Source organism: Phyllobates terribilis, unplaced genomic scaffold (genome assembly GCF_046119375.1).
Source record: "Phyllobates terribilis strain yellow unplaced genomic scaffold, ASM4611937v1 Scaffold_4__5_contigs__length_816908805, whole genome shotgun sequence".
Lineage (NCBI taxonomy): Eukaryota > Metazoa > Chordata > Amphibia > Anura > Dendrobatidae > Phyllobates > Phyllobates terribilis.
This window is the reverse complement of record NW_027362764.1, coordinates 135,203,427-135,228,737: the sequence shown is the minus strand read 5'-3', so window position 1 is coordinate 135,228,737 and position 25,311 is coordinate 135,203,427. Positions and strand designations below refer to the sequence as shown.

Sequence of the window (25,311 nt, the reverse complement as noted above, 5' to 3'; positions counted from 1 at the left end):
CTAGGCCCAGGGGGCAAGTCAGTTGTATGTGGAGTATCGGAAGAATGACAGTAGCTGTCGTGTGGGTACTGATCAGACCATCACTTGCATGATGCATTTTTTCCTGAAGAATTTTGCATCTGCGTGCTCCATCTAAAACACAATGTGCAGTTACTTCTCAATTCTGTGCATCATGCTTCTACTGAACCAGCAAAATATCCTCAAAATGGGTGAACATGGATGACTCTCCAATGTTCACCCATCCTCCAGACTGTGTGCAATTACCTACCACTCCAGAATGGACATGTAACCGACATGTTTCCCCCATCCCAAGATATGATAGCAGCAATGTTTGACATTATAAGGCTTAAACACCTTCTAACGCTCCTGTCCATCATCCTGGCCCTACATTCACTCGCAAAAAGAAATTTTGTGCCATTTTTCATGCTATGAGACAAGCCCTCCCTGGACTATGAAAGATGCCAAATCCCCTTTCCATCCTCCCCCCAATAAGCTGTCACATGATGTCATGCGCTTTGAAGGCCTCTTGGCTTAGGAACATGATATGTACTTTGGGCCGGATTCATGAAGATGTTTACTCCAGAAAACTGGGGTAAACACCTTCATTAGTAGCAAAAAATTTAGTGTAACTTAGAAGTTGGGCAAAGATTTTGTAAAACTCAGCTTCACCAAATGGACAACACATGGGCAGAACAGGGCAAGGCTAGGACAGTCTAATTTATTAAAACTTACTCCACTTTGGTGGCATCATTTTCACAAGTAATGTACTCAAGTTGCTACCTGGAGTACATTTCGGGTGGAGGCCCATGCTCATTAAGAGATGTGCCTAATTAGTTAAGTGGTTTGCGCTTCTTAATGAATTAGACAAATTGCACTCCAGCACAATGCCAGTCTAAATGATTCAGCCCTTCATGTTTTAAAAGCAAGTTACCTGTACAGAAACCATTCCATTAGCTGAATGACCCGCCAAACCTCCTTTTTTCCCCTCTTCTCCCCCTCCCTTATGCATCTCTACCTTCAATAGGTTAACCGCGACCTTGGTTTTTTGGGATTTTTTTTGTGTTGGGGCCAACAACTTACCGGCAGATAGTTGCTAACTCTGCCCAGCAACGATCTGTTCTGACCAAGAGCAATCACGTACCACTCCTACCGGCGATTTTTCTGCTTCCAGTGAAGTCACGTTGACAGAGCAGCTACTTCTCTTCTGCTCTGTTGACAGGTCACCGATGTCATGCGGATTTACAGCCGACTCCCTGATGCCTGAGGGGTTACGGGCTATCAATCAGCATGATATCAGCAGTGGCGCCCCATCGACAGAGCGGAGCGGAAGACAAATAGCTGTTCTACTGGCGTGAGAACAAATGAAGCCAGAGAATTGCTGTTTTATCCAGGAGAGATCATCACAGGGCAGAACAGGCAAATACTTAGCAACTACCTGCCAGTAAGTTCTTAGCCCCATCGCAAAAAAACCCCCCAAAGTTCCAGATAACCCCTTTCAGTTTAGCTAGAATCACACGGGTACATTTTCTGTGCATGTGCTGTCTGAGTGTACAATGGACCGCACACGGACCAATGTTAGCCTACGTGCTAGGGTTTTAATTGGCTTTTTTCTAATAGCGTATTTTATGTGATTTGGATTGTAGTCATTTATATTTATGGAATTAAATTTGTATTGTATTGCAGCTATATTTATAAAAAAGTGTGTGTTTAAGAGGCTTAAGGGTGAGGCCACATACATCAGATCTATTGCAAAAATTTCTACAAGGCTCCGATTTATCTTGCTTGCAGTAATCCACTGACTGCTGCAGGAACAACCCCCCGTTATCACAGAACCACGAGAGATGACACGTCATTAAACAGATTTTCTAGTTTATTCTTGAAAGGGAGATAAAAAATTCAAACATTTGAAATGCAGGAGAAAATTACAGCAGCGTACACAAGTTAAATCCGCATATTGCTTTGCAATTATACATTTAAATTATTGCTTACAAGCTCTAATAAATACACAAACAAGATTCTGTACAGAGGTGATAAAGCAACTTATTACAAAACCACCTGTAATCGGTCCCTGGGGAGATCCGCAGTCACACTGCTTGCTTCATGCCCCCCCCCCCGGGACTATAGAGTAGGTCAGGCCTGAAAAACAGCAGGTCCCAGAGAACTCCAGTTTATTCCTTTGCTTTCTCAGATGGAAGAGGGTGCGGGTAAATTTACTACAATATGTACAAGGGGAGACAGCAGTCATGGCACTCACGGCCATATTACTAAGTAGATGGATATTCTGGCCTTTCATGTTTTGCCAATAAATGGAGCATAATCAAATATTGCGAGATTCAGCAGCGAGATTCTACATCTTGATGTTTTGCTGTTATCATCTGCTCCATCATTCTTGTACAAAAAAAAAAAAAACCTCATAGCAATATTCTTGTGGTGAATTTTATGGGCTCATATACACTGTGTGCAGAATTATTAGGCAAGTTGTATTTTAGAGGATTATTTTTATTATTGATCAACAACTATGTTCTCAATCAACCCAAAAGACTCATAAATATCCAAGCTTAATATTTTTGGAAGTTGGAGTGTTTTTTTTAGATTTGGCTCTCTTAGGAGGATATCTGTTTGGGCAGGTAACTATTACTGTGCAGAATTATTAGGCAACTTAATAAAAACCAAATATAATCCCATCTCACTTGTTTATTTTCACCAGGTAAACCAATATCAGTGCACAAAATTAAGAAATAAACATTTCTGACATGCAAAAACAAAAAACAAAAAAATGAGTGATGAATATAGCCACCTTTCTTTATGATGACACTCAACAGCCTTCCATTCATAGATTCTGTCAGTTGCTTGATCTGTTTTCGATCAACATTGCGTGCAGCAGCCACCACAGCCTCCTAGACACTGTTCCGAGAGGTGTACTGTTTTCCCTCCCTGTAGATCTCACATTTTATGATGGACCACAGGTTCTCTAGTCTATGGGGTTCAGATCAGGTGAACAAGGGGGCCATGTCATTATTTTTTCTTCTTTTAGACCTTCACTGGCCAGCCACGGTGTGGAGTAGTTGGATGCATGTGATGGAGCATTGTCCTGCATGAAAATCATGTTTTTCTAGAACGATACCGACTTCTTCCTCTACCACTGCTTGAAGAAGTTGTCTTCCAGAAACTGGCAGTAGGTCTGGGAGTTGAGCTTCACTCCATCCTCAACCCAAAAAGGTCCCACAAGTTCATCTTTGATGATACCAGCCCATACCAGTACCCCACCCCCACCTTGCTGGCGTCTGAGTCGGAGTGGAGCTCTCTGCCCTTTATTGGTCCAGCCTCTGGCCCATCCATCTGGCCCATCAAGAGTCACTTTCATTTCATCAGTCCATAAAACCTTTGAAAAATCAGTCTTAAGATATTTCTTGGCCCATTCTTGATGTTTTATCTTATGTTTCTTGTTCAAAGGTGGTGGTTTTTCAGCCTTCCTTACCTTGGCCATGTCCCTGAGTATCGCACACCTTGCGCTTTTTGATAGTCCAGTAATGTTGCAGCTCTGAAATATGGCAAAACTGGTGGTGAATGGCATCTTGGCAGCTTCACACTTGATTTTCCTCAATTCATGGGCAGTTATTTTGCGCCTTTTTTTGGCCAACACGCTTCTTGCGACCCTGTTGGCTATTTGCTATGAAACGCTTGATTGTTCGGTGATCACGCTTCAAAAGTTTGGAAATTTCAAGACTGCTGCATCCCTCTGCAAGACATCTCACAATTTTGGACTTTTCAGAGCCCGTCAAATCTCTCTTCTGACCCATTTAGCCAAAGGAAATGAAGTTGCCTAATAATTAAGCACACCTTATATAGGGTGTTGATGTCATTAGACAACACCCCTCCTCATTACAGAGATGCACATCACCAGATTTACTTAATTGGTAGTTGGCTCTCAAGCCTATGCAGCTTGGAGTAGGACAACATGTATAAAAAATATCATGTGATCAAAATACTCATTTGCCTAATAAGTCTGCACACAGTGTAGAGATAAAAGGGTAAGCCAATACCCAGGTACATTATATATTTTGCATGTCAGTCCAGGGCTGACTTCAGATGAACTTATGTAAAATCGGTCATTTCCATCCATAAAAAAGGATATTTCTTCGCTCATTGTCATCTCTTTGTCAGTCTTTGACATCTATGTGGTATCTGGTTTATACATCAACAATTAAAAAATTGTACAAGGCCAAATACAGTGTCCTATGTTACTAAATTGAATTGATCCGTTAAAAACACACCCACAAGGAAGGTGTCCGTATGACATTTGTTTTTTCGACACACCCATAGCACTTAAAGGGAGTAAGTCTCAAATCCAAACAATGGATCATTGGAACTATCCCATTCACTTGCATTAGTCTGTGTCCAGTCTGTTTGGAAAATGGACTGCAGAGAGACTGAAAACACGCCTGTCTGAAGGAGCCCTTGCAGTGATGCCAATGGTGAGGATCTCTGGTTAATATTATTATTTTATTAAGGCTAAGTTCACAAGAATGAACAAAAAAACGTCCTATTTTCATCTGAAAAAAAAAAAAACAGGCAATTTTCATCTCAATTGTCATCCGTATGCAATTGGTATGGCATGAGTTATTAAAATTACCAAGACCAAATACAGTTTCCTGTGTTAAAGAATTGCAATATGTTCATAAAAATTGGACGCTATATGGATGATCCGCATGAGATTCAATTTGTTGGTTTTTTTTGTGAACCCATAGACTTGAATGGGCGAGTCTCATCTGACATATGAAAGAATCTAGTGCATGCTGACATTTTTTTTTCACACACCGATTCAGTCCATAAAAAAAAATGCACATCAGAACAGTCTGAACATTGGTCTGAGTGCTGCCAGGTTCTTTTTTATGGACAGTACTTGGACTGAAAATAAGATTGTGTGAACTTGGCCATATTCTCACTCATAGGGTCCATGTACTAAAGTCCCTTATATATGTACACACATACTTAGCAGCTATGGTGGAGTGAACAAATCTTGAAATAAAGAGTATGGGATGACTATAGTTCAGCCATTGCACATGAATATAAAGGGGAGCATCCATTCTGATAATGACTCGCCCTTGTTTTCATGGGACTGCACAATGCGGCTCAGAATTTGGAGTTTGTGCTGGGAACGGTAATTGTGATTTTTTTCTACAATATATTCATTACACTTTGGCAAATATTCTCGTTTTAAAGAAAAATAAGTGGTTAAGAAAGCAAGAAGATCATGATAATTTCAGCTCCTGTATGCCCCCTGACAAAGCTTCATGTCTCTGTACTCTGGCAGCGAGGACATTTAGCCTTAGAAGAATGAAACTGCATTCTGGTTCTTAGAACATAAGTAATAAAATGATATAGGTGCAGTAACAGGAGTGCGGGCACAGGCACATGGATGTGTATAGAGCCAGTTGTATCGCAGATATTGAGAAAGCGAATATAAGTGAAATAGTTTATATGCAATATAGTGCATGCACAGAAAAATCCTCGTAAGATCTGCTCATGTACAGACCAGGATGAGTAAACTTAAGTCTCAGAAACAACAATTTAATACTGATTATTTGCATCACAGATAAAAGGGACAGGTGCTCTGACTACGGATAGAATTGACCAAGTCAGAACTGTCATACTGATTAGGCACCACAAGATGGCACCCTAAGCACTATTACTATACATGAAATGTCACAGACTAAGCAGGCAGTGACTGTGCGGCTGCCTCTAACCTGACACATTTATTGGAGGCAGAGAGGGGGTGTTTTATGGTATTATTAATCGCAGAATCTGTCAGACATGAATGCAAAGTATTCTCAAAATTATCTTAGGTGTTAGCAGGCTACTTTACAGTCAAAGCTGCTTTAAATGCCAGACAGATTTACAGATATCCGGCTAACATGCAAAAACAAAACCTGAGAAGTGTTTTATGTGGAGTTATTAGTCTATATACATGTAACAGCTGCATTCTCCGCCCATGGAAAGAAATGTCATTGCATTCATGTCATGGGATTTATCATTCTTTATGAGACATGAGGTGTAAGGCCGAGCGTGTCAGCAGGGAGGTTCCCCTTTACAGCTGCACCTTCTGACTTTAGCATGATCGGAATAACTAAGGAACAGCTTTTTGGGATTTATAAAGGGAGCAATCGCACATGCTGAATAGCTGGCACTGTGCCACGCAGGCAATTATGCTGCTTTCCGGCAGACTAGCTACTTGGTCATTGACATTAAGGGCCAGATTCATCAAGCAGCTTTCGTTACAATTCTGGCATAAAATTGCTTGAAATGTCATAAAATTTTTATGCAACTTTAAGTCAAGCAAAAATGTTTTGACTTTTGACACTTTTCACCAGTCCCGACCATTTCTGCTAACTTTTAGAAAAGTTGGAGGAGTTTGAGTGGGGCAGGGCATGACCGACCAAGCACGACTGACCAATTCATCATAGTTTATGCCACAAAGGGGAGTAAATTATGACAAAAATGTTCCCCAGCCTCTGAAGACACAGTTAAAAGTTGTGCTAAATTCTTTAATTTAATTAGTGAGTTTGGCGCACCTGACTCCAGCGCTCCATTCATTAAGACTGGAGTATAAGACACCAATCTTATGGAATTGCGCCATTTAAGACATTTTTCACCTGAGGCAGGCCCACTGATCAACTGATCTCCCCAAGTGCAGCTTTAGAAACCCCTGGTGATCAACTATCCTTGCCTATAAACATCCCCTGCAGCTTTGGCAATATAGTATAAAATGCCAATAATTCAAATAAAAGGCCAACCATATAACACAAGGATGACTAGAGCTACTTCTTGTTTTAGTCATTGACTTGGCAGTAAAAATTAAGATTTCTTATTTAGTAAAGAGGAACAGAAGTGGTGATGAGTGTGTCCTTGTGACAAGTGAATTGTTAGGATCTGTCCATGTATCATGAGGCGGACGCATACGATCCCTTACGTTGAGTTATTGTGATATTCCGGTCGGATCCTTATCGGTGAGGAGTCCATTATGACACAATGACTGCAGTCTATTCTAGCACAGACGGATTACACTGGGGCTGGATATGCCATAGTCACTCATATATGTAATATAAGCAAATGATAAGAGCATTGTTCTGCATTATCCTATGTACAAATAATACAGCTCAGCCACAGAAAAATAGAGCTTCAGAAATAGCTGCAGGCAGAATAACTTAGTAGGAAAATGCCGTTCTCTCTCTATTAATATTTAGAAACTCATTACAGCTTGTTTTATTTCATGCTCAGTAAATCATGAAATAGGCTATTTCCGCTATTTTTATTTTAAATATCAAGTCATCCCCAGGAGCAGCCACATATCCCGTCCCCCCACTGATCACTTCTGTAATCCCGGCACTTAATGATGACTGACATATTAATCTGGTCCCTTTTTTGGAGGGGAAAGTTAGCATCAGGTCACTTTTACAATTGGATGTGAAATGTGACAATTCGGCAAACCTCGCCTTATACAGAGTCTTGCACCGACCAGAGGGATTTTTGTTCCTGATGACCAAACTAGAAATGTTTTTTCCACATTTTGGTGAAAGACTGAAATCTTGACAGGACCTTGCACTATCCAGCATTATCAAGCTGGCAAGAAGAAAAGCGAAAATGGGACGCTAAATACCTTACAGAACAGTTCATAAAATGCAGAATTAAGGGGGTTAATCCAGGTCCTGTTACTTTCATCCACGATCCTATTAGTGACCAGCCATGAAAAACAGTTTACTGAATGTTGTTCTGATGGCATCGCTGCCCTCCATTTCTCCTCTGCCCCTGCAGCTATTAAGTATATTAATAAATGCAGCTTGATGAGCTGTTGCCGGCTAATGTAATCACGCTGCCTGCCATGTCATCTCCCCTTCTCTGCCATGTTACACTGTATTCTTTAGCAAACACATTAAAACTGCAGATTTTTTGGGCTAGTGCCAATGATTAGCAGTTACGAAAGACACTGCATTTTGTGTAAGTACTGTGGGACATAGATATAGCTGAAAAATAAGCAGGAGAAGCTGTGTGTGTGGATGATGATACCCTGGTACTAGTTGTACCACCCACGAGGGGCAAACATCACCAGCAGTAAATACAAGGGTACAATGTCTTAAAAGAAACTTTCATGTTGTATGTTCTTAGTTGATGTGGAAACAAAGAAAACTTTCTAGAAGTGTTCTCTTTTTTTTGTTAGAAAGATACGAGGGCTGCTCCATCACCTCCATGCTCTTATGGGCTTCTGTCCACTACTGATAAAACTCAGTAAATATATTTTCCTTGTAAAGCTACATGCTTGGCATCAGCGGTCATTCAGTCCAGGCTGCTTTGCATGTGTCTACACCCGCGGCTCTATCCTGTGCGATAGCTCGAAGAGAGTCTGCTGGTTGTCAATCACAAGCAAGTGATTTGTATAAAACTTTGCCTCCTGGTGCTCTTTATGGGAAAGGTCGTTGGCTGTAGGAAAAAAAATACAAAATTATAATAAAAGTAAGGAAAACATAACAAATAATATTTTTTTTTACAGTGACAATCCAAGTAAAGCTATGCTCACACATTGCGTTTTTGCTGCAGGCAAAACCTGCTCTATTGGCAATAAAGAATCGGCTATAGGATCCCAAAGTTCAGCTTTGCTTCCATCACAGAAGCATGAATAATGCAAGGTGTTAGGTCACCAATGCAAGACATATGTGAAACCGTAAAACCATTTTGCGAAAAAAGGGCAATTTGATCAAATTATTTAGTGGAAAAAAGATTTTTGTGTGTGAAAAAAATAGTGACTATTGTGAATAAAAAAGTTCATGAGGTCATGAAGAAATACACTATTACAAATGTAACAGTGGGGGGAGTTGAACTGGTTGGGTGTAGTTTACCTAAGACATTGTCAGAGCATTGAGTATGTAGGACACTGTTTACTTTCACACTTTGATCAGCACTTGAGTTGCTCAGGTATTGTTCAATCTCACACCTTGGTCGGCCAATGTTTAGTTTACACATATCACTAATTTAATTAAACTGTACTAATCCTAACTGCCATTTCAGGTAAGGAGGCCAAGACATTATGGTTTAACGTTGGGAAAATCACAAAAATAAAAGTGTTTCACATACTTCTGTACTTTTTTTTTTTTACTAAAAACTCAACAAAACCTGATACCTGCGTTTTTTGCTATGTTTTAGCACTTACTCATTGCTTTCTATGGGTGAAAAAACACTGAAAGAAGTGACATGCTGCAGTTCAAATAAAAGCAGTTTTCCAATTCAGTCAAGAAAAAAACCAATGTGTGTGCATGAGATTTATGAAATCTCATAGCTTTTGCTGGTAGTATAAAACGCAGTTTAAAATTTGTAGAAAAAAAAAACGCATGAAAAAACGTAATGTGTATACCTAGCCTAAAAATGCAAACCCCAAACCCAAATGTTCAGGGCAGGGAGCACTTTAAATACATGCAATTACGATAAGAGCCCGCGTTGGTATAATGACCATGTAAAATGTGATCATAACATCACTGAATTAATAGGAGATCATCACAACACAAACATGGAGAGGAAATCTCCAATTAAAGCCTAAGGGGTCTATAGTCATTTACTGAGCACTATTCCCCTTTCAGGAAGCCTGTTTATTATAGTCTAATAGACGTCAGAAGACTGGGAAATTAGAAATCCCCTTCATTTTACGTCAACATCTTCATTTTTCTGGTTCTCTTAATACAATACTATGAAGGTTTCTCGTCTATTATGATATTTAGCTGCGGAAAGGAAATGCGATTTTCTGCTGGCTTGAAACGGCTCGGATACCCCCACAGTCTTTGTCTTCAGGGGAAGGTGGTTTTAGGAATTTAGCAATTTACAGCATGACTGGCATCCTGCTAAAATGCATTCAGCTCTTTAATTACTTTTTGTTTTTAAAAGAGGATCAACTAAATAAAATATTTGCAAGAGGATTGCTAAGGGGCGATTACTGGCTGTTTGGGCTTTACTGGAGAATAAAATGCTACTCGTCTGCTGGCACGTAAATGATAGGAGCGCTGCACATTCAGCCCACACTGTTTCCATCTCGCTGATTTCTGCACATAATCAAACACATAATATGCATCAGGCCTGGAGGTCATTTGCCTCCTTTTTAGGGCTGCCGGTCCGGATAAGTGTTTATAACACGTTTTCCCAGATACCACAGTGGTTAAAGATTGTGAACATCCCTCGGGTACTGGAATAGTCAACAAGGTCTTAGGAGGAGCTGGCAAATTAGTCTAATGTCTTCATAAAATTCACATTGGTGATATTACGCCTCCAGGGCTGCTATTTTCACTCACTGTCCTTTACTATGCAACTCTCTACGTACAATGTCCCTGAAGCCAGAGATCTGTGAAGTCCTACTTTAGAGGATGAAACTCCAATTTAAGTATTATTTTGCGCTATTTTCTGTACTTTGTAAGATTAAACCTAATGATAAAATTTCTAATGATAGAGAGGATTTCACCAAGCGGAGTAGGTCTAGAGCAGTGTTTCGCAAACCCCATCCTCACAGACCCCCACAGGTCATGTTTTCAGGATCTCCTTAGTATTACACAGGTGAGAGAATTCCTGATGCCTTGATGATACTTCAATCACCTGTGTAATACTAAGGAGATCCTGAAAACATGACCTGTGGGGGTGTGAGGATGGGGTTTGGGAAACACTGGTCTAGAGGTTGGCTCAGCACATTATGCCACCAAATTCCTTCTATTAAGCATTATTACTGGATTAATCACGGCTATATCTAGCATTTCTTATTTATATAAAGAGGTTGTCTCCTAATAGAGTGGATTCATCATGATCATTGGTGGCATACCCTTGCACTGTATTGGTTCAAAGGCTAGCGCTGATGCTTTTCTGGGACTCTGGGTTCAAATCTCACTAAGAAGAACATCTGCAAGGAGTTTATATGGTCTCCCCATATCTGTCTGGGTTTCCTTCCACACACAAACACATACGCACATGGTCAAAATTGTTGGTACCCCTCGTTTAATGAAAGAAAAACCCACAATGGTCACAGAAATAACTTGAATCTGACAAAAGTAATAATAAATTAAAAATCTATGAAAATGAACAAATGAAAGTCAGACATTGCTTTTCAACCCTGCTTCCACAGAATTTTTAAAAAATTAAACTCATGAAATAGGCCTGGACAGAAATGATGGTACTCTTCTTAACTTAATATTTTGTTGAACAACCTTTTGAGGCAATCACTGCAATCAAACGATTCCTGTACCAACAATTTTGACCACATGTGTACTAATAGGGAACATAGATTGTGAGCTCACTGGCAACAGTCCTGTGGAAATTTAAGTATGCAAATAGCCTCTCCAGAGAAGAGGACAGGAACTCTGGGGCTACCTATTCGAAGTAGCAATCCTAAAAGTCTATCTGGACTCTTTAACCCCATCATGGCCTTGCGATTTTCCAGTGTTTGTGCTTACTTTTTTTCCTCCCTTACTTCCGATAGCCATAACTTTTTTTTATCTCTGAGTCAATATAGCCGTATGAGGGCTTTTTTTTTATGCAGGACGAGTTGTACTTTTGAATGACACCATTGATTTTACCATATAGTGTACTGGAAAATGGGAAAAAATTCCAAGTGCAGTGAAATTGCAAAAAAGTACAGTACCGCAGTTGTTTTTTTTTAAATTTACTAACACGAGTGAGCAGATACCAAACAAACATTTATATATATTTTTGTATTATAAAATTCAGAAATTTGTAAGAAAAATAAATACTGCTTATGTCACCATTTTCTGAGAATCAGTAGTGTTTTAGTTTCTCAAGATCTGGGGCTGGGCAAGGGCTTATTTTTTTGCAACTTGAGCAGACATTTTTATTGATACCCTTTTAGGGTAGATACAATGTTTTGATCGCCTTTTATTGCAATGTTGCGGCGGTCAAAAAACCCCGTAATCCTGGAGTTTTGATTTTATTATTGTTTTACGCAGTTTACCGATTGGATTGTTTTTCTATTTTGATGGATTGGGCCTTTCTGAACGCAGCGATAAAAAATAAAAAAATACACATTTTTTAATTGTTTCACTTTCAATGGTGTAAAAGGGGGATGATTCGAAGATGTGTTTTTTTTCATATATTTAAAATATTTTTCTTTTCCACACTTATTACTGACTTCAATAGTCCCCTAGCTGCGATCGTCTTGTGCTATAGCACTGCTACGTATAGCAGAAATGACGATCTCTTAGGAACACCGGCCACATGTTGGCGTGTACAGGAGATTCACAACGACAGGTACGGATGTCATCATCAGCAGACCCCCGGCTGTCATGACAACCCATCGAAACCCTGCAATCGGGGGGTAGGAGCGCTAATGGGCAGGATCAACAACGTGCTTCCGGCCGGTGAGTGTTAAATCCCGCTGTCAGTGATTGACAGAAGGATTTAACAACCATTAAGTGCAGGGAAAGATGTGGGCTCAGCGTGCGAATTCACATCAAAGTCAGGGACACGACCTATGATGTAAATACACGACAAAGGTCGTGAATGGTTAAGTAAAGGGAATCTGTCAGCAGGATTTCACCACCCTAACTATTTATATTTCTATGTATATGTATCTCTTTCAAAGACAAATCTAGCAATAGCTTCACATGGCCATCTGTTTCTCCGTTACAGAAATCAGCATTTGAATTAATTTGCACATGAGGCTGAAGACCTGAAGTCTCTGTCTCTCCAGCTTTATTTTCCACCCAAGGCCGCATCCTCCTCCTTGACTGACAGCACCTTTGGCTTAAGTCACACAGCACAGAGGCTGTTAGTCAAGCAGAAGGAGGTGGTTCTGGGCAGGGAATAAAGCAGGACCTACATCTAGTGCTTTAGCCCCATTTCCTTATCTGATTCGTCAGTAACACAGGAACAGACTCGCTATATAAATGTATTGCCGTACTTGTCTTTAAAACAACTACCGTATTTTTCGGACTATAAGACGCACCGGACCATAAGACGCACCTAGGTTTTAAAGAAGGAAAATAGAAAAAAAAATGTAAGGCAAAAATGTGGTCATGATGCCCTGAGGGGGTCTGCTGCTGACACTGTTATAGGGGTAATGTCCTCCAATTCTGTTAATATCCTGGTATATATGGCCTCCTCCTTCCTGTTATGCGTGGCCCTCATCCCCATCCTGATATGCATGGCACCCCAATCCACCATCCTGGTATGTATTGCACCTTCATCCCTCTTCCTGGTATGTACGGTACTTTCATTCCTCTTCCTGGTATGTATGGTACCTTCATTCCTCTTCCTGGTATGTATGGCCCCCTTCATCACTGTATGTATAGCCCCCCTCATCCTTCATCCCTGTATGCATGGCCCCCTTCATCCCTGTATGTATGGACCCCCTCATGCCTCATCCCTGTATGTATGGCCCCCCATCATGCCTCATCCCTGTATGGATGGCCCCCCCTCATGCCTCATCCCTGTATGGATGGCCCCCCCTCATGCCTTATCCCTGTATGGATGCCCCCCCCTCATGCCTCATCCCTGAATGGATGCCCCCCCTCTTCAGGCCTCATCCCTGTATGGATGCCCCCCCCCTCATGCCTCATCCCTGTATGGATGCCCCCCCCCCTCATGCCTCATCCCTGTATGGATGGTCCCCCTCATCCTTGTATGCATGGCCCCCTTCATCTCTGTATGTGTGGCCTCCTCATCCTGGTATGCTTGGCACCCTCTGATCCCAGTCATGCTGCACAGAAAAAAAATAAACTTTCATACTCACCTCCTCTCTCCTCCAGCACTGCGTCTCGCTCTATGCCGGAATAGTCACTGCTCCCCACGCCGGGACACCACACCCATGGGAGTGGTGAATATTCATGGCCTTTAATAGCGGGCACTCTGACAGCAGAGCGCAGCAGGTCCCGGCGTGGGGAGCAGTGACTATTCTGGCACAGAGAGAGACGCAGCGCTGGAGGAGAGAGGAGGGGAGTATGAAAGTTTATTTTTTTTCTGTGCAGCGTGACGGGGATCAGGGGGTGCCAAGCATACCTGGATGAGGGGGCCATACATACCGGGATGCGGGAGGCCATACATACAGGGATGAAGGGTGCCATACATACCGGGATGAGGGGGGCCATACATAGAGGGATGAAGGGTGCCATACATACAGGGATGAAGGGTGCCATACATACCAGGAGCCACGCTGGGGGCACAGTGTGCCGGTTATTAAGGAAAATTAATATTCACTGCTCTCCACGTCCATGGTCGTGGGGAGAAGTGAATATTCATTTTCTTTAGTAGCAGGCACAGTGTAGGCTGCAGCAGGCGGCTGCTGCCTCCTGTGCACCGCTACTCCGCCACTGTCGCTTCCCCCACATCCCCCACCACCCACAGCATTTATGTATATCAGACTATAAGACGCATCCCCCACTTTCCTCCAAAATTTTGGAGGAAACAAGTTGTCTTATAGTCCAAAAAATACGATACATACATATATAAATAGTTGGGAGAGGGATGAAATCTTGTTGACAGATTCCCTTTAAAAGTATCTTGCCACATGACTTAGGATAAGAAGCCAAACCAGAAACTCAATTTACAGACTCATGTTTCAGGCTGATTATCAGTGCACAGCAAGAGATCTGATTTGGCAGGGCTGAATGGCCAAATTCATGATAAGCAGTTAATCTAAATATCTACAAATGTGAAGCCCCTCATAAATAATGATCCATATTGGAGTATGGTTTCAAAAACTAAACTAGAATTAGAAGTTTCTGTTTTCTTTTCATTACAATGGACAAGCCTGTCACTCAAAAGCATAATACAAGTGAACATGTACAAGAATTTTAGGAAGCTATTTATATACAGTAACCCAGATGGCTTTCATCTGGCTATTGTAACCCTATGGACATATATAGGCTGGGTTTCGTTTTGGAGGGTTTGTTACAGATTATGTCAAAAATATAAAAACAAATTAGATAACATGTTGTGCTATTTTTTTATTTTTTTTACAGTAAAATGAAAGCCATAAGGCCCCACTAAAGTCAATACCATCAGGATCGGGCACTTCTGTTATTTTCATTTTATTGTCCCTACGACGGACCAGAAATATGTAAATATAACAGCAGGTGTGAACAGAGCCTTTCCTGGAGTACATGCAAAATGTTCATCACAAATGTGATCTAATCCTAGTCCAAGTCATTACTTAATACAGCTTGCTTTGATATTGTATCGAGCCTCACTTACCAAACTGGTTATTCCGACAATATCTCAGAGATCTCACAGTGTCGGCTATCATATGCTGTAAAAAAAAAAAAAAAAGGAGAAAGAAAGGACTGTCAGTTCAATATACCAAAATCGGTCAGGCCATTAATATGCAGATTTACAGTTCATATAAATCCCTCGCCTGCAGTCTATTCCAAAGTTCTTCAAGTAAATGTGATTTTCTGTTTTTTGAGGGATTAGCACAGCACTGTCACTTAAGAAAAAAATACTTGGCTTAGAAATTACCATAATTATTACAATCTTTCAACAAATTAAGTTTTCTTTGTAGAACTCAGAAGTCAAGCATGATTTAGATATTTGGATTAGCAGATCCTTTCTACCATTCCCAATGTGGCAGGGCAGCTCTATAGTTTATAGATCTAAGAAATCAATGATCAGACTTAGTGTCACTCACTAGAAGCAGAATGACATGTTAGTACACAGCAGTGCTCCTTTAATAAGGATTTTACTTGTCCTCGCTCTTGCACAGCCTGGTGACTTTATCTGGACCACACAGATGTAGACGTGGAACAATTCTTGGAGTAACACGCGCCGTGCTCTATGTGCATCGTATACATAACACACCGCATAGGCTGTTACTTGGAAAACTATGGGGATTACACTGGTTAAATCGCCATGTGCTGGAAACAGATAAATTCGCTGCCAACACGCAGCAACGTCTGAAGTCTAATGCTCCATTTGCTATCCCTTTAGCCTATTGCCATTGTCCAAATTCGGTCCTGTCATGTTGGACAAACATGATTTTGTCCTTCATCAGATATTAAAAATGACCTTCACTAGGGCAGGGTTGTCAAACGCAAAACACTCAGAGGGCCAAAATGAAAAACTTGGACAAAGTCGCGGGCCAATCAGTATACAGTATAATAGACCCCACATAGTCCTCCATACAGAATAATGGACCCCATATAGTCCTCTATACAGTATAATGGGGCCCCACATAGTCCTCCATACAGATTAATGGGCCCCACATAGTCCTCCATACAGAATAATGGGCCCCACATAGTCCTCCATACAGAATAATGGGCCCCACATAGTCCTCCATGCAGAATAATGGACCCCATATAGTCCTCCATACATTATAATGGGCCCCACATAGTCCACCATACAGCATAATGGGCCCCACATAGTCCTCCATACAGAATAATGTGCCCCACATAATCCTCCATACAGAATAATGGACCCCATATAGTCCTCCATACATTATAATGGGCCCCGCATAGTACTCCATACAGCATAATGGGCCCCACATAGTCCTCCATACAGCATAATGGGACCCACATAGTCCTCCATACAGAATAATGGGCCCCACATAGTCCTCCATACAGTATAATGGGCCCCACACAGTCCTCCATACAGAATAATGGGCCCCACACAGTCCTCCATACAGAATAATGGGCCCCACACAGTCCTCCATACAGAATAATGGGCCCCACATAGTCCTCCATACAGTATAATGGGCCCCACACAGTCCTCCATACAGTATAAATGTAATCACCCTGCGGGCTAGATTTGGCCCACGGGCCAGAGTTTGACACGTATGATCTAGGGGAATATGTAGTAAAAAGAAAGATGATACTGAGGATTGCGAGACTCTCATGTTTACTTCAGACCTTGTCAAATTGTAGGGTTTTTTCCCCACTATAAAATTTTTGATATTTCAATAGGATATACCATGTAATCAGCTCAAATGATGGGACTCCCCACTGACTAACAACAGGGGTAACTATTCCCCATTCCAGGTGGAGAGGTGGTTTATATGCCATATAGGTTTGTAACATAAGCCCTTAAATGGGGTCAACAATGTTATACAGCAATGCGACATGTCCCTAAGTACTCAATGGAACCAGTCATGAAGAAAATGGTGTCCAATTTGGGAGCAGCATGTTATTGATTAGAGCATGAGGAGATTACCAAACTGATATACTGAACTATTCCCAGAAATATATATAACTGGTAATTGAATTATTTAGCCTATGCTCATCCTGACTGCACATATAGGTATAGCGGTCAATGACTAAGTAAGACCACTCCCTGGACCACTAAGTCTACAATAATTTTTTTTCTTGCTTTTCTAGCGAGAGCCATAACTTTTCCACCAACATAGTCATATAACCACTTTCTTTTTGCAGGATGAAATCCACTTTTGAATGACACCCGCTCAAATCTCTCCTGGTCAAAGAAAGACGAACCACCATACAGTCAGGTCTCACATCATATTATACTCTATGGAGATAGCAGAGGGTAAGGAGCATTCAGCACAGTGAAAAAGAGGACAGTGAAAGCAAATATATTGCATATATATTTCATTTAAGTGCTGGATTCACAGCCACACAACTTAGTACTGCTGTATAATGTATTCTAAGCTACTGCTTCAGTCTGTGTGCTATAGAGAAAAAAAAAGCATCTCTCTGTGTGCACAGTGTGTGGAAGACATAATAACAGCTATTCTCCACCCATTAGGTCAGAAATAACTCAAAATTAGAGATGGAGGAAAAAACTGGTAACAAATACTGGACAGAACTCCTAATGGCCAGCAATAGTGTCACACCTCATGTACACACTAGTGTTGAGCCACCCCCGTAGTGTTCGAGTTCGGTTCGGTTCGTCGAACACCCGTGTGTTCGCCGAACTGTTCGTCGAACTGTTCGTCGAACACCTTCGAACACCGTTAAAACCAATGGCAGGCAAACAAAAACACATAGAAACACATAGAAAACACCTTCAAAGGTGTCCAAAAGCTGACAAACTGCTCAGAAGACACAACTAACACATGGAAAAGTGACAAGTACATATAGTCATGCGAAAATAAAAGAGGTGGAGGAGTAAAAGGAGGGGGAGACACAGATATAGGCATGTCATGCCCTTCTAAAATCCAAAAAGTGAGAAGCCGACACGGCCAGTCCGCTCCTGCCCGTGCCACCTCCGTGTCGCCGGGTTTGTGCCAGAGCCGCGGTGAACCCTGATGGCCAGCCCCCCTCTCCCAATACTGGTGCCTGTCCGCTGGTGGGTCGAGCGAGCCCCCCTGTGGTGGAGGCAGCTCTAAGCTTTTTAATTTAAATTGTCTCTCTAATTTGAATGAATACACTTTAAATCCATTTACAAGGATCTATTGGAGGGCAAGTCTCATGCCAGCAGCCGCGTAATTCCAGCTCCAGTAGCGTCCACTAAAGCTGCTGCAGTTAAAAAGCTTTTATAAGGATCGAGCTCGGCTGTCCACCGCAAGGCATCCTACTGCCAGTCCCAGCCCCTATGCCTTGGGGTGCCTCCTGATGCTCTTCACTGAGTATCCCATGGTCCCGAAGCATTTCCTTGAAAAAATTAAGTGTCTAAACTACAGGTGGTGTAGCTTGCTTAACAGCCGGGATAATCCGCTGACTAGCAGACACTGCTACTAGGCACAAAGTATTTCCTGGGCTAGATGCAGTTAAAAATTTGTAATTAGATACTCTCATTGGATGCTGAGAAAGCATTCCATAGAGTCTCCTGGCACGCCATATATGATTCTCTTAAAAAGCTTGGGGTAGGGGTCTAGGGGACCCTTTTATAGCCAAAATCACGGCCCTGTATCGCAATACGTCACCTAAGCTGAAGATAAATGGAACTGTAGCACCCTGAGGGCTCGGTTGCTACAGACGTATTGCACCTCACCCAGAGGTGTGATATCTCACTCTCAGGTAAGGATGGAGTGTGGATCAGGACCCAACACCTGCATGCATTACACCACATTGCCGTGGGGCAGGGCGACCAATATGCCCCTGAGATGGGCACGACAGTCCCTGTCCCTGGCTGGAGTGGGGGGAGGGAACACTGAGGAAGGGGAACCCTGTAGTGCAGGAGCAGGGAGGAAGCAGTTCCTGGGTGCATTGAGAAGGGAGTATAAAAGGTGGGCACCATCTTAGTTCAGTGCAGAGAAGTCTGAGCAGAAGTGGCAGGGAGCAGGGGCTCTGCATGAGCTCTGCTCCGGAGGCGGGCCTAGTAACAGAGGCCCAGGCCTGGAAGAGGGAGAAGGAAGGAAGAGGAGCGGAGAAGGCTCCAGGAACGAGGAATGAAGGGATCCCAGGGGTGCGGACGGGCGAGTCGCCACCGCACGCCCGAATCCACCTGCGTGGAGGGGTCAGGCCAAAGGGGGAGACCGGTCCCCGAACTAGTGGAGGCAGGAAACGACCCTCAGCTAGAAACCGGAGGCTCTGACATTTTATGTGGCGCAGCCCCTCGCTACACCCGCTAGGAAGGCACCACATAGGGTCAGGGAAACTGGCGCCAAGTTTACCAAGAGGAGGCCCGAGGCAGCCGGACAGAAGTGTTGGTAAGAAAGGCCAGACAAAGGACACACAAAGGGGGTCCTGTGAAGTGCTCCAAAGTTATCTGGGAGTTGTCTGAGCCCCTCACCTGGTGAGCACAGTACGACGTGGGCAGCAGTTACCTGCAGACGTGGTCTGGATAATAAGAACTGTGAGTAAAGGCCCTGGACTGCATCACTGACTCCGTGTCGTTACTGCTGCTGCCCTGCACCATCACCCCCATCCTCCGCATACACTGCCCTGAGGCTATACTCCTCCCGTGGGGAGTTATGCTACGCTCTGCTGCACCCACAACACCAGCCTCAGCGGTCTGCCCTGTAGCGGCGGTTCACTCTGACCGCAATCCACGGGTGGCGTAGTCGGACATTTAAACATCAAAACCACATAAATAATTCCGCCACTGGTTTGACCGCCCTGAGCCACGGAACCGGGTCGCCGCCACGAAGACTACAACCACCAGCATCCACCAAAAAGGGTCCGGCTCCGGGTGTCCCAAGGCCCAGGGGGTGCGTCAGAACATTTTCATCACCTTTCACAATCACCAATGGGACAAGGCAGGGATGTCCTCTGTCCCCTCTCTTATACATCCTAGTGACGGAGCACCTGCTCTCATCAATTCGCCATAACCCCAATATTAGGTGGATTGAGGTGGGAGGCACCGAGTACAAGTGCTCTCTATTTGCTGATGATGTCCTAGTATATATCACTCAATCACATATATCCATCCATGCTGTTATGGCTGAAATAGATCACTTTGTTACATGGTAAAATTTTAAAATCAATGCAGCGAAGTCTGAGGCCCTCGATGTCTCCCTCCCCAAATCCATATAGGATTCCATCCAGTCCAACTTTCCCTTTGCCTGGCCCTCACAGGGTATCAAATACTTAGGAATTCCTATTCATAGAGACCTCTCCCATCTATGTTATCTTAATTTTGGGCCCTTTATTGAACAATTCCATACAGACCACGGTTGGCAAGTTAGAACTGTAAGATTCACTACGTGAACCGCTGGTGTTTTGTGGAAAAGCACATGTACACCGCGTTCCAAATTATTATGCAAAAAGTGTTTAGGAGTGATAAGGGAAGAATTTGTTTGTTTGTCAGTTAAACTCATTGATGGTGATGTGTGTCAGGGCTCTTTATATCACTGTAAGCAATTGCAGACACCTGTGCTAATTAGTTTGGCAGGTGTGTCCAATGAAAGGCAAGACTACTTAAGAAGGCTCTCTCACATTATTAAGCAGCCTACATTTTCTGCCAAAATGGGAAAGAAAAAGGATGTGTCGGCTGCTGAGAAGCAACAAATTGTGGAGTGTTTAGGTCAAGGCATGACTACAATCAACATTGTGCGATGATCAGGATGAAGTGTCTTGGCAATCAAGAAGTATGTAGCTGATTCACAGTACACACGTGTGCGTGCTGATAAGGGCAAATTGAGGACTCTTTCCTACAGGCAATTACGTCAGGTTGAAAGAGCAGCGGCAAAAAAGCCTGGTCATAGCAGCAGACAAGTTTTTGAAGCTGCTTGTGCCTCCAACGTCCCCCGAACAACAAGATGCAGGGTCCTTCAGAGGTTTGCAGCTGTGCATACGCCATCCTGTCGACCTCCTCTATCCACTTCACACAAGCAGAAACGGCTCCAGTGGGCCAAACATTACATGAAGACTGATTTCAAAACTGTTTTGTTCACGGATGAGTGCCGTGCAGCGCTCGATGGTCCAGATGGATGGAGTGGAGGATGGCTGGTTGATGGACACCCCACGCAAACACGGCTACAGCGCCAACAAGGAGGAGGTGGAGTAATGTTTTGGGCTGGAATCATGGGGAGAGAGATTGTCGGCCCCTTTAGGATCCCTGAAGGCGCTAAAGATGAACTCCATAATGTATGTGGATTTTCTCAAACAGCACTTCCTGCCATGGTTCAAGAAGAAGCACCGTGTATTTCACAGCAAGATCATTTTTCTGCATGATAATGCACCATCTCATGCTGCACATAAAACATCTGCATCTCTGGCTGATATGGGCATAAAAGGGGACAAACTTATGGTGTGACCCCCATGCTCCCCTGACCTCTACCCCATTCAGAACCTTTGGAGCATCATTAAAAGGAGTGTCTATGATGGCGGGAGGCAGTTCACATCTAAGCAACAGCTCTGGGAGGGTATTCTGTCCTCATGCAAAACAATTGAAGCAGAAACCATCCAAAACCTGACAAATTCAATGGACGAGAGAGTTCAGAAGCTCCTTTCGAACAAGGGGTCCTATGTGAAAATGTAACATCACCTAGAATAAAGTTTTGAGTTGAAAACTGTTTGATTTCAGTTTCTAACAACCTGCTAATGCTTATAATTTCAAAAATGACCATTTTTTTGGTCTTTATTAAAATGAAAAGGTTGATCGAAAAGTTTGGGGGATCTAAGAGTGTGGCAACCCAGTAGTCATGATTACTTCGAATTCTGACAATATGAGGGTCATGCTGCAGGTAGTGCAGCAAGAAGGCACTTATGTGTCTTGCGCATCTCGGAGCCCCAAAATTATTTTCCGGGCTAGATGCAGCTAAACATTATTTTTAATTTTAAATCTGGTGGAGCTTATTATAGATGGCCTAATAGGATCAGTGCTGCACACTGCTACAAAGCCCAAATGATTTTCCAGTCAAGATACAGATAAACATGATTAGTAATTTGAAAGCTTAAAACGTTTGGTAGGGTGATTTTAACCAATCATCAAGCTTTTACTCTCCCCAGGATGACACAGGGGTAGAAAAGTCGTTTCGGATCCATGATTTGTTCATCTTTATGAACGTGAGTCTGTCTACATTATCAGTGGAGAGCCGCGTGCGCTTATCTGTCAGCACACCACCAGCAGCGCTGAACACACGTTCAGACAGAACGCTGGCTGCGGGGCATGACAAGATCTCCAAGGCGTAAGTGGCTAGCTCCGGCCATTTATCCAGATTGGAAGCCCAAAAAGAGCAAGGGTCCAGTGACACAGTCGTGGCTTCAATGTTTACTTGGAGATACTCCTGTACCATCGTCTCTAGGCGTTGACTATGTGTCAGACTTCTTGTCTCCTGTGGCCTTGCAAAGGATGGGCTAAAAAAGTGGTGAAATTATTCCGCAAAATTGATGTTACCAGCAGATACTGTGGTTCTGTTACGGTTTGAGTGCTGAACACTTGACGGTCCCACGGTTGGCAAGTTGGAACTGTGAGATTCACTACGTGCACCACTGGTATTTTGTGGAAAAGCACATGTAAGATTCTGCAACAGTCTCTGCTGATACTCCTGCATGCGTGCATCCCTTTCTATGGCAGGAATAATTTCTGCAAATTTACTTTTGTACCGGGGATCTAACAGTGTGGCAACCCAGTAGTCAGGATTATTTCTAATTCTCACAATTCGAGGGTCATGTTGCAGGTAGTGCAGCAAGAAGGCACTCATGTGTGTTGCGCATCCAGGAGCACCAAGTCCCTGTTGTGTTGGTGGCGAGGTAACAATCATGCTTCCTTCCTCTGTCCTCTCCCCCCAACCTCGCACAACAGAAATGTGATCAAGGTCTCCCTCATCTGATGAGTCTTCCTTCAGTTCGTCCTCCACTTCTTCCTGGGCTCCTGCACCTTCCTCACTAGTTTGGCTGCTACCATGCGCCCTGGTAAAACCATCTCCCCCACCCTCACATGCCTGCCGCCTTGGTGCTGCCGACCTTCTGGACCTTGCAGATGTTAGCCCTTCTGCATACAACTCCTCCTCCTCTACTTCCTCCACCTCCTCTTGTGCCACCACCTGACTCCGAATTCTGTTTAACATGTGCTCCAGCATGTAAATCACCGGAATAGTCATGCTGATAATGGCATCGTCAGCACTAAACATCTTCGTCGCCATTTCAAAACTGTGCAGAAGGGTGCATAGGTCCCTGATCTGAGACCACTCCTCCAGCGTGATTTGCCCCACCTCTGAATCTCGTTGGCCCAGGCTATACGTCAGAACGTATTGCACCAGGGCTTGTCGGTGCTGCCACAGTCGCTGCAACATGTGCAGAGTTGAATTCCACCGGGTAGGCACATCGCATTTTAGCCGGTGAAGTGGCAGGCCCAACGACTTCTGTAGAGATGTAAGTCGCTGAGCTGCGGGATGCGAACGGCGGAAGTGAGCACACAGCGACCGTGCCCTCTGCAGAAGGCCATCTAGTCTGGGATAGTGGGCTAAAAATTGCTAGACAACCAGGTTCAACACGTGAGCCATACAAGGCACGTGTGTGACATTGCCCCGGCGAAGGGCCGCACCCAGGTTTGCAGCATTGTCGCACACGGCCTTCCCTGGTTTCAGGTCCAGTGGAGACAACCATTCATGAAATTGGTTCTCCAGAGCTGACCACAACTCCTCAGCTGTGTGACTCACATTTCCCAGACATTTCAATGTAAAAACCGCCTGATGACGTTGAGCCCTACTGCCAGCATAGTAAGGAGGTGTGCAGGATCCCTTCTGCGCAGTTAGAAAGCTTGTGGCATGACCAGACAGGCTTTGGGTGCAGGTGGAAGACCGAGAGGAGGTTGAGGGGGCAGAAGCAGTGGAGGAACTTTGACATAAAGAGGATTGACGCACAACTCGTGGGGACGGCAAGACTTGGACAGCAGCCCCTTGTCCTGCTGTCACCATAGTTACCCAGTGCCCAGTCAGCGACATGTAACGCCCCTGTCCATGCCTACTCGTCCAAGTGTCTGTGGTGAAATGCACCCTGTCACACACAGAGTTTCTCAAAGAAGCGGTGATGTTGTGTGCGACATGCTGGTGGAGCGCAGGCACACCTTTCTTTGAGAAGTAGTGCCGACTGGGCATCTGGTACTGGGGCACTGCGACGGACATAAGGTCTCGAAAATCCTCTGTGTCCACCAGGCGGAAAGGCAGCATTTCTGTAGCCAAGAGCTTGCAGATGGTGAAATTCAACCTCTTAGCTTTCTCATGGCTAGGAGGAAATGGTCTTTTACTTGTCCACATCTGAGGGACCGAGGGCTGGCTATTGTGCTTAGACGGGGTTGATAAGGGTGTCCCCGGCAAACTGCCGGTCTGTGAGGAAGATGCAGGCGGACATGTTAGGTTGCCTTCATCCAAAGGTGGTGCTATCGATGTCGGACAGCGCTCAACACCAGCTGGTGTTACCACCTCCAAAGAAAATGATGACCTGCCAATCACGCTGGCTGTTGCGGGTAAAGAGGTGGCAGGTCTGCGCCCCAAAACAGGTGTGACTGCTGTCCCCCCAGTCACAGAGGATGAAGAGGCCGCGGATGCACAAGATATGGCAGACGGTGGTTGGCCCGGCCGGCTAGGCCGCATTGTAGCACACTGAGCTTCCCACTGCAACTTATGCTTCATGTCCATGTGCCGGTTCATGCATGAAGTACTCAAACTATGTATTTTTTGGCCTCTACTTAGCTTTTGCTGACAAATGTTACAGATAACACGAGTTGGGTCATCTTTATCGATCTGAAAAAATGCCCAGGCTATGCAAGGCTTAGCACCCATGCGACCTGAAGAGCCACCACGACTTGTGGTGAGAGGCAGAGTTGTGTTTGAGGATGCAGTTGTTGACGTGCTTCCAGTACTACGTCTCTGTCCAGGAAGGCGCAACCTGACCTCGTCGTCACTAGCATCTTCCTCCACCTCCTCTGCTGACCTCATCTCTTGGCTGACTGTGGGTTGACAGTAAGTGGGATCTCCGACCTCATCATCATCACCCTGTGCGT

General features: G+C 43.8%; 1 protein-coding gene across 2 annotated transcripts in view; it reads right to left on the bottom strand.

Moving 5' to 3' along the window:
• Nucleotides 1-1,852: 1,852 nt before the first annotated feature.
• RAPGEF5 (Rap guanine nucleotide exchange factor 5) overlaps nt 1,853-25,311 on the bottom strand; it is a 372,046-nt gene continuing 348,587 nt past the window's right edge. For both annotated transcript variants that reach the window (XM_073677776.1, XM_073677777.1), the window contains 2 exons: nt 15,229-15,283; nt 1,853-8,475 (listed from right to left, as the gene is read on the bottom strand). In XM_073677776.1, coding sequence (XP_073533877.1) covers nt 8,357-8,475; nt 15,229-15,283 — 174 coding nt within the window. In that variant the 3' untranslated portion in view covers nt 1,853-8,356. The remainder of the gene's footprint in view (nt 8,476-15,228; nt 15,284-25,311) is intronic.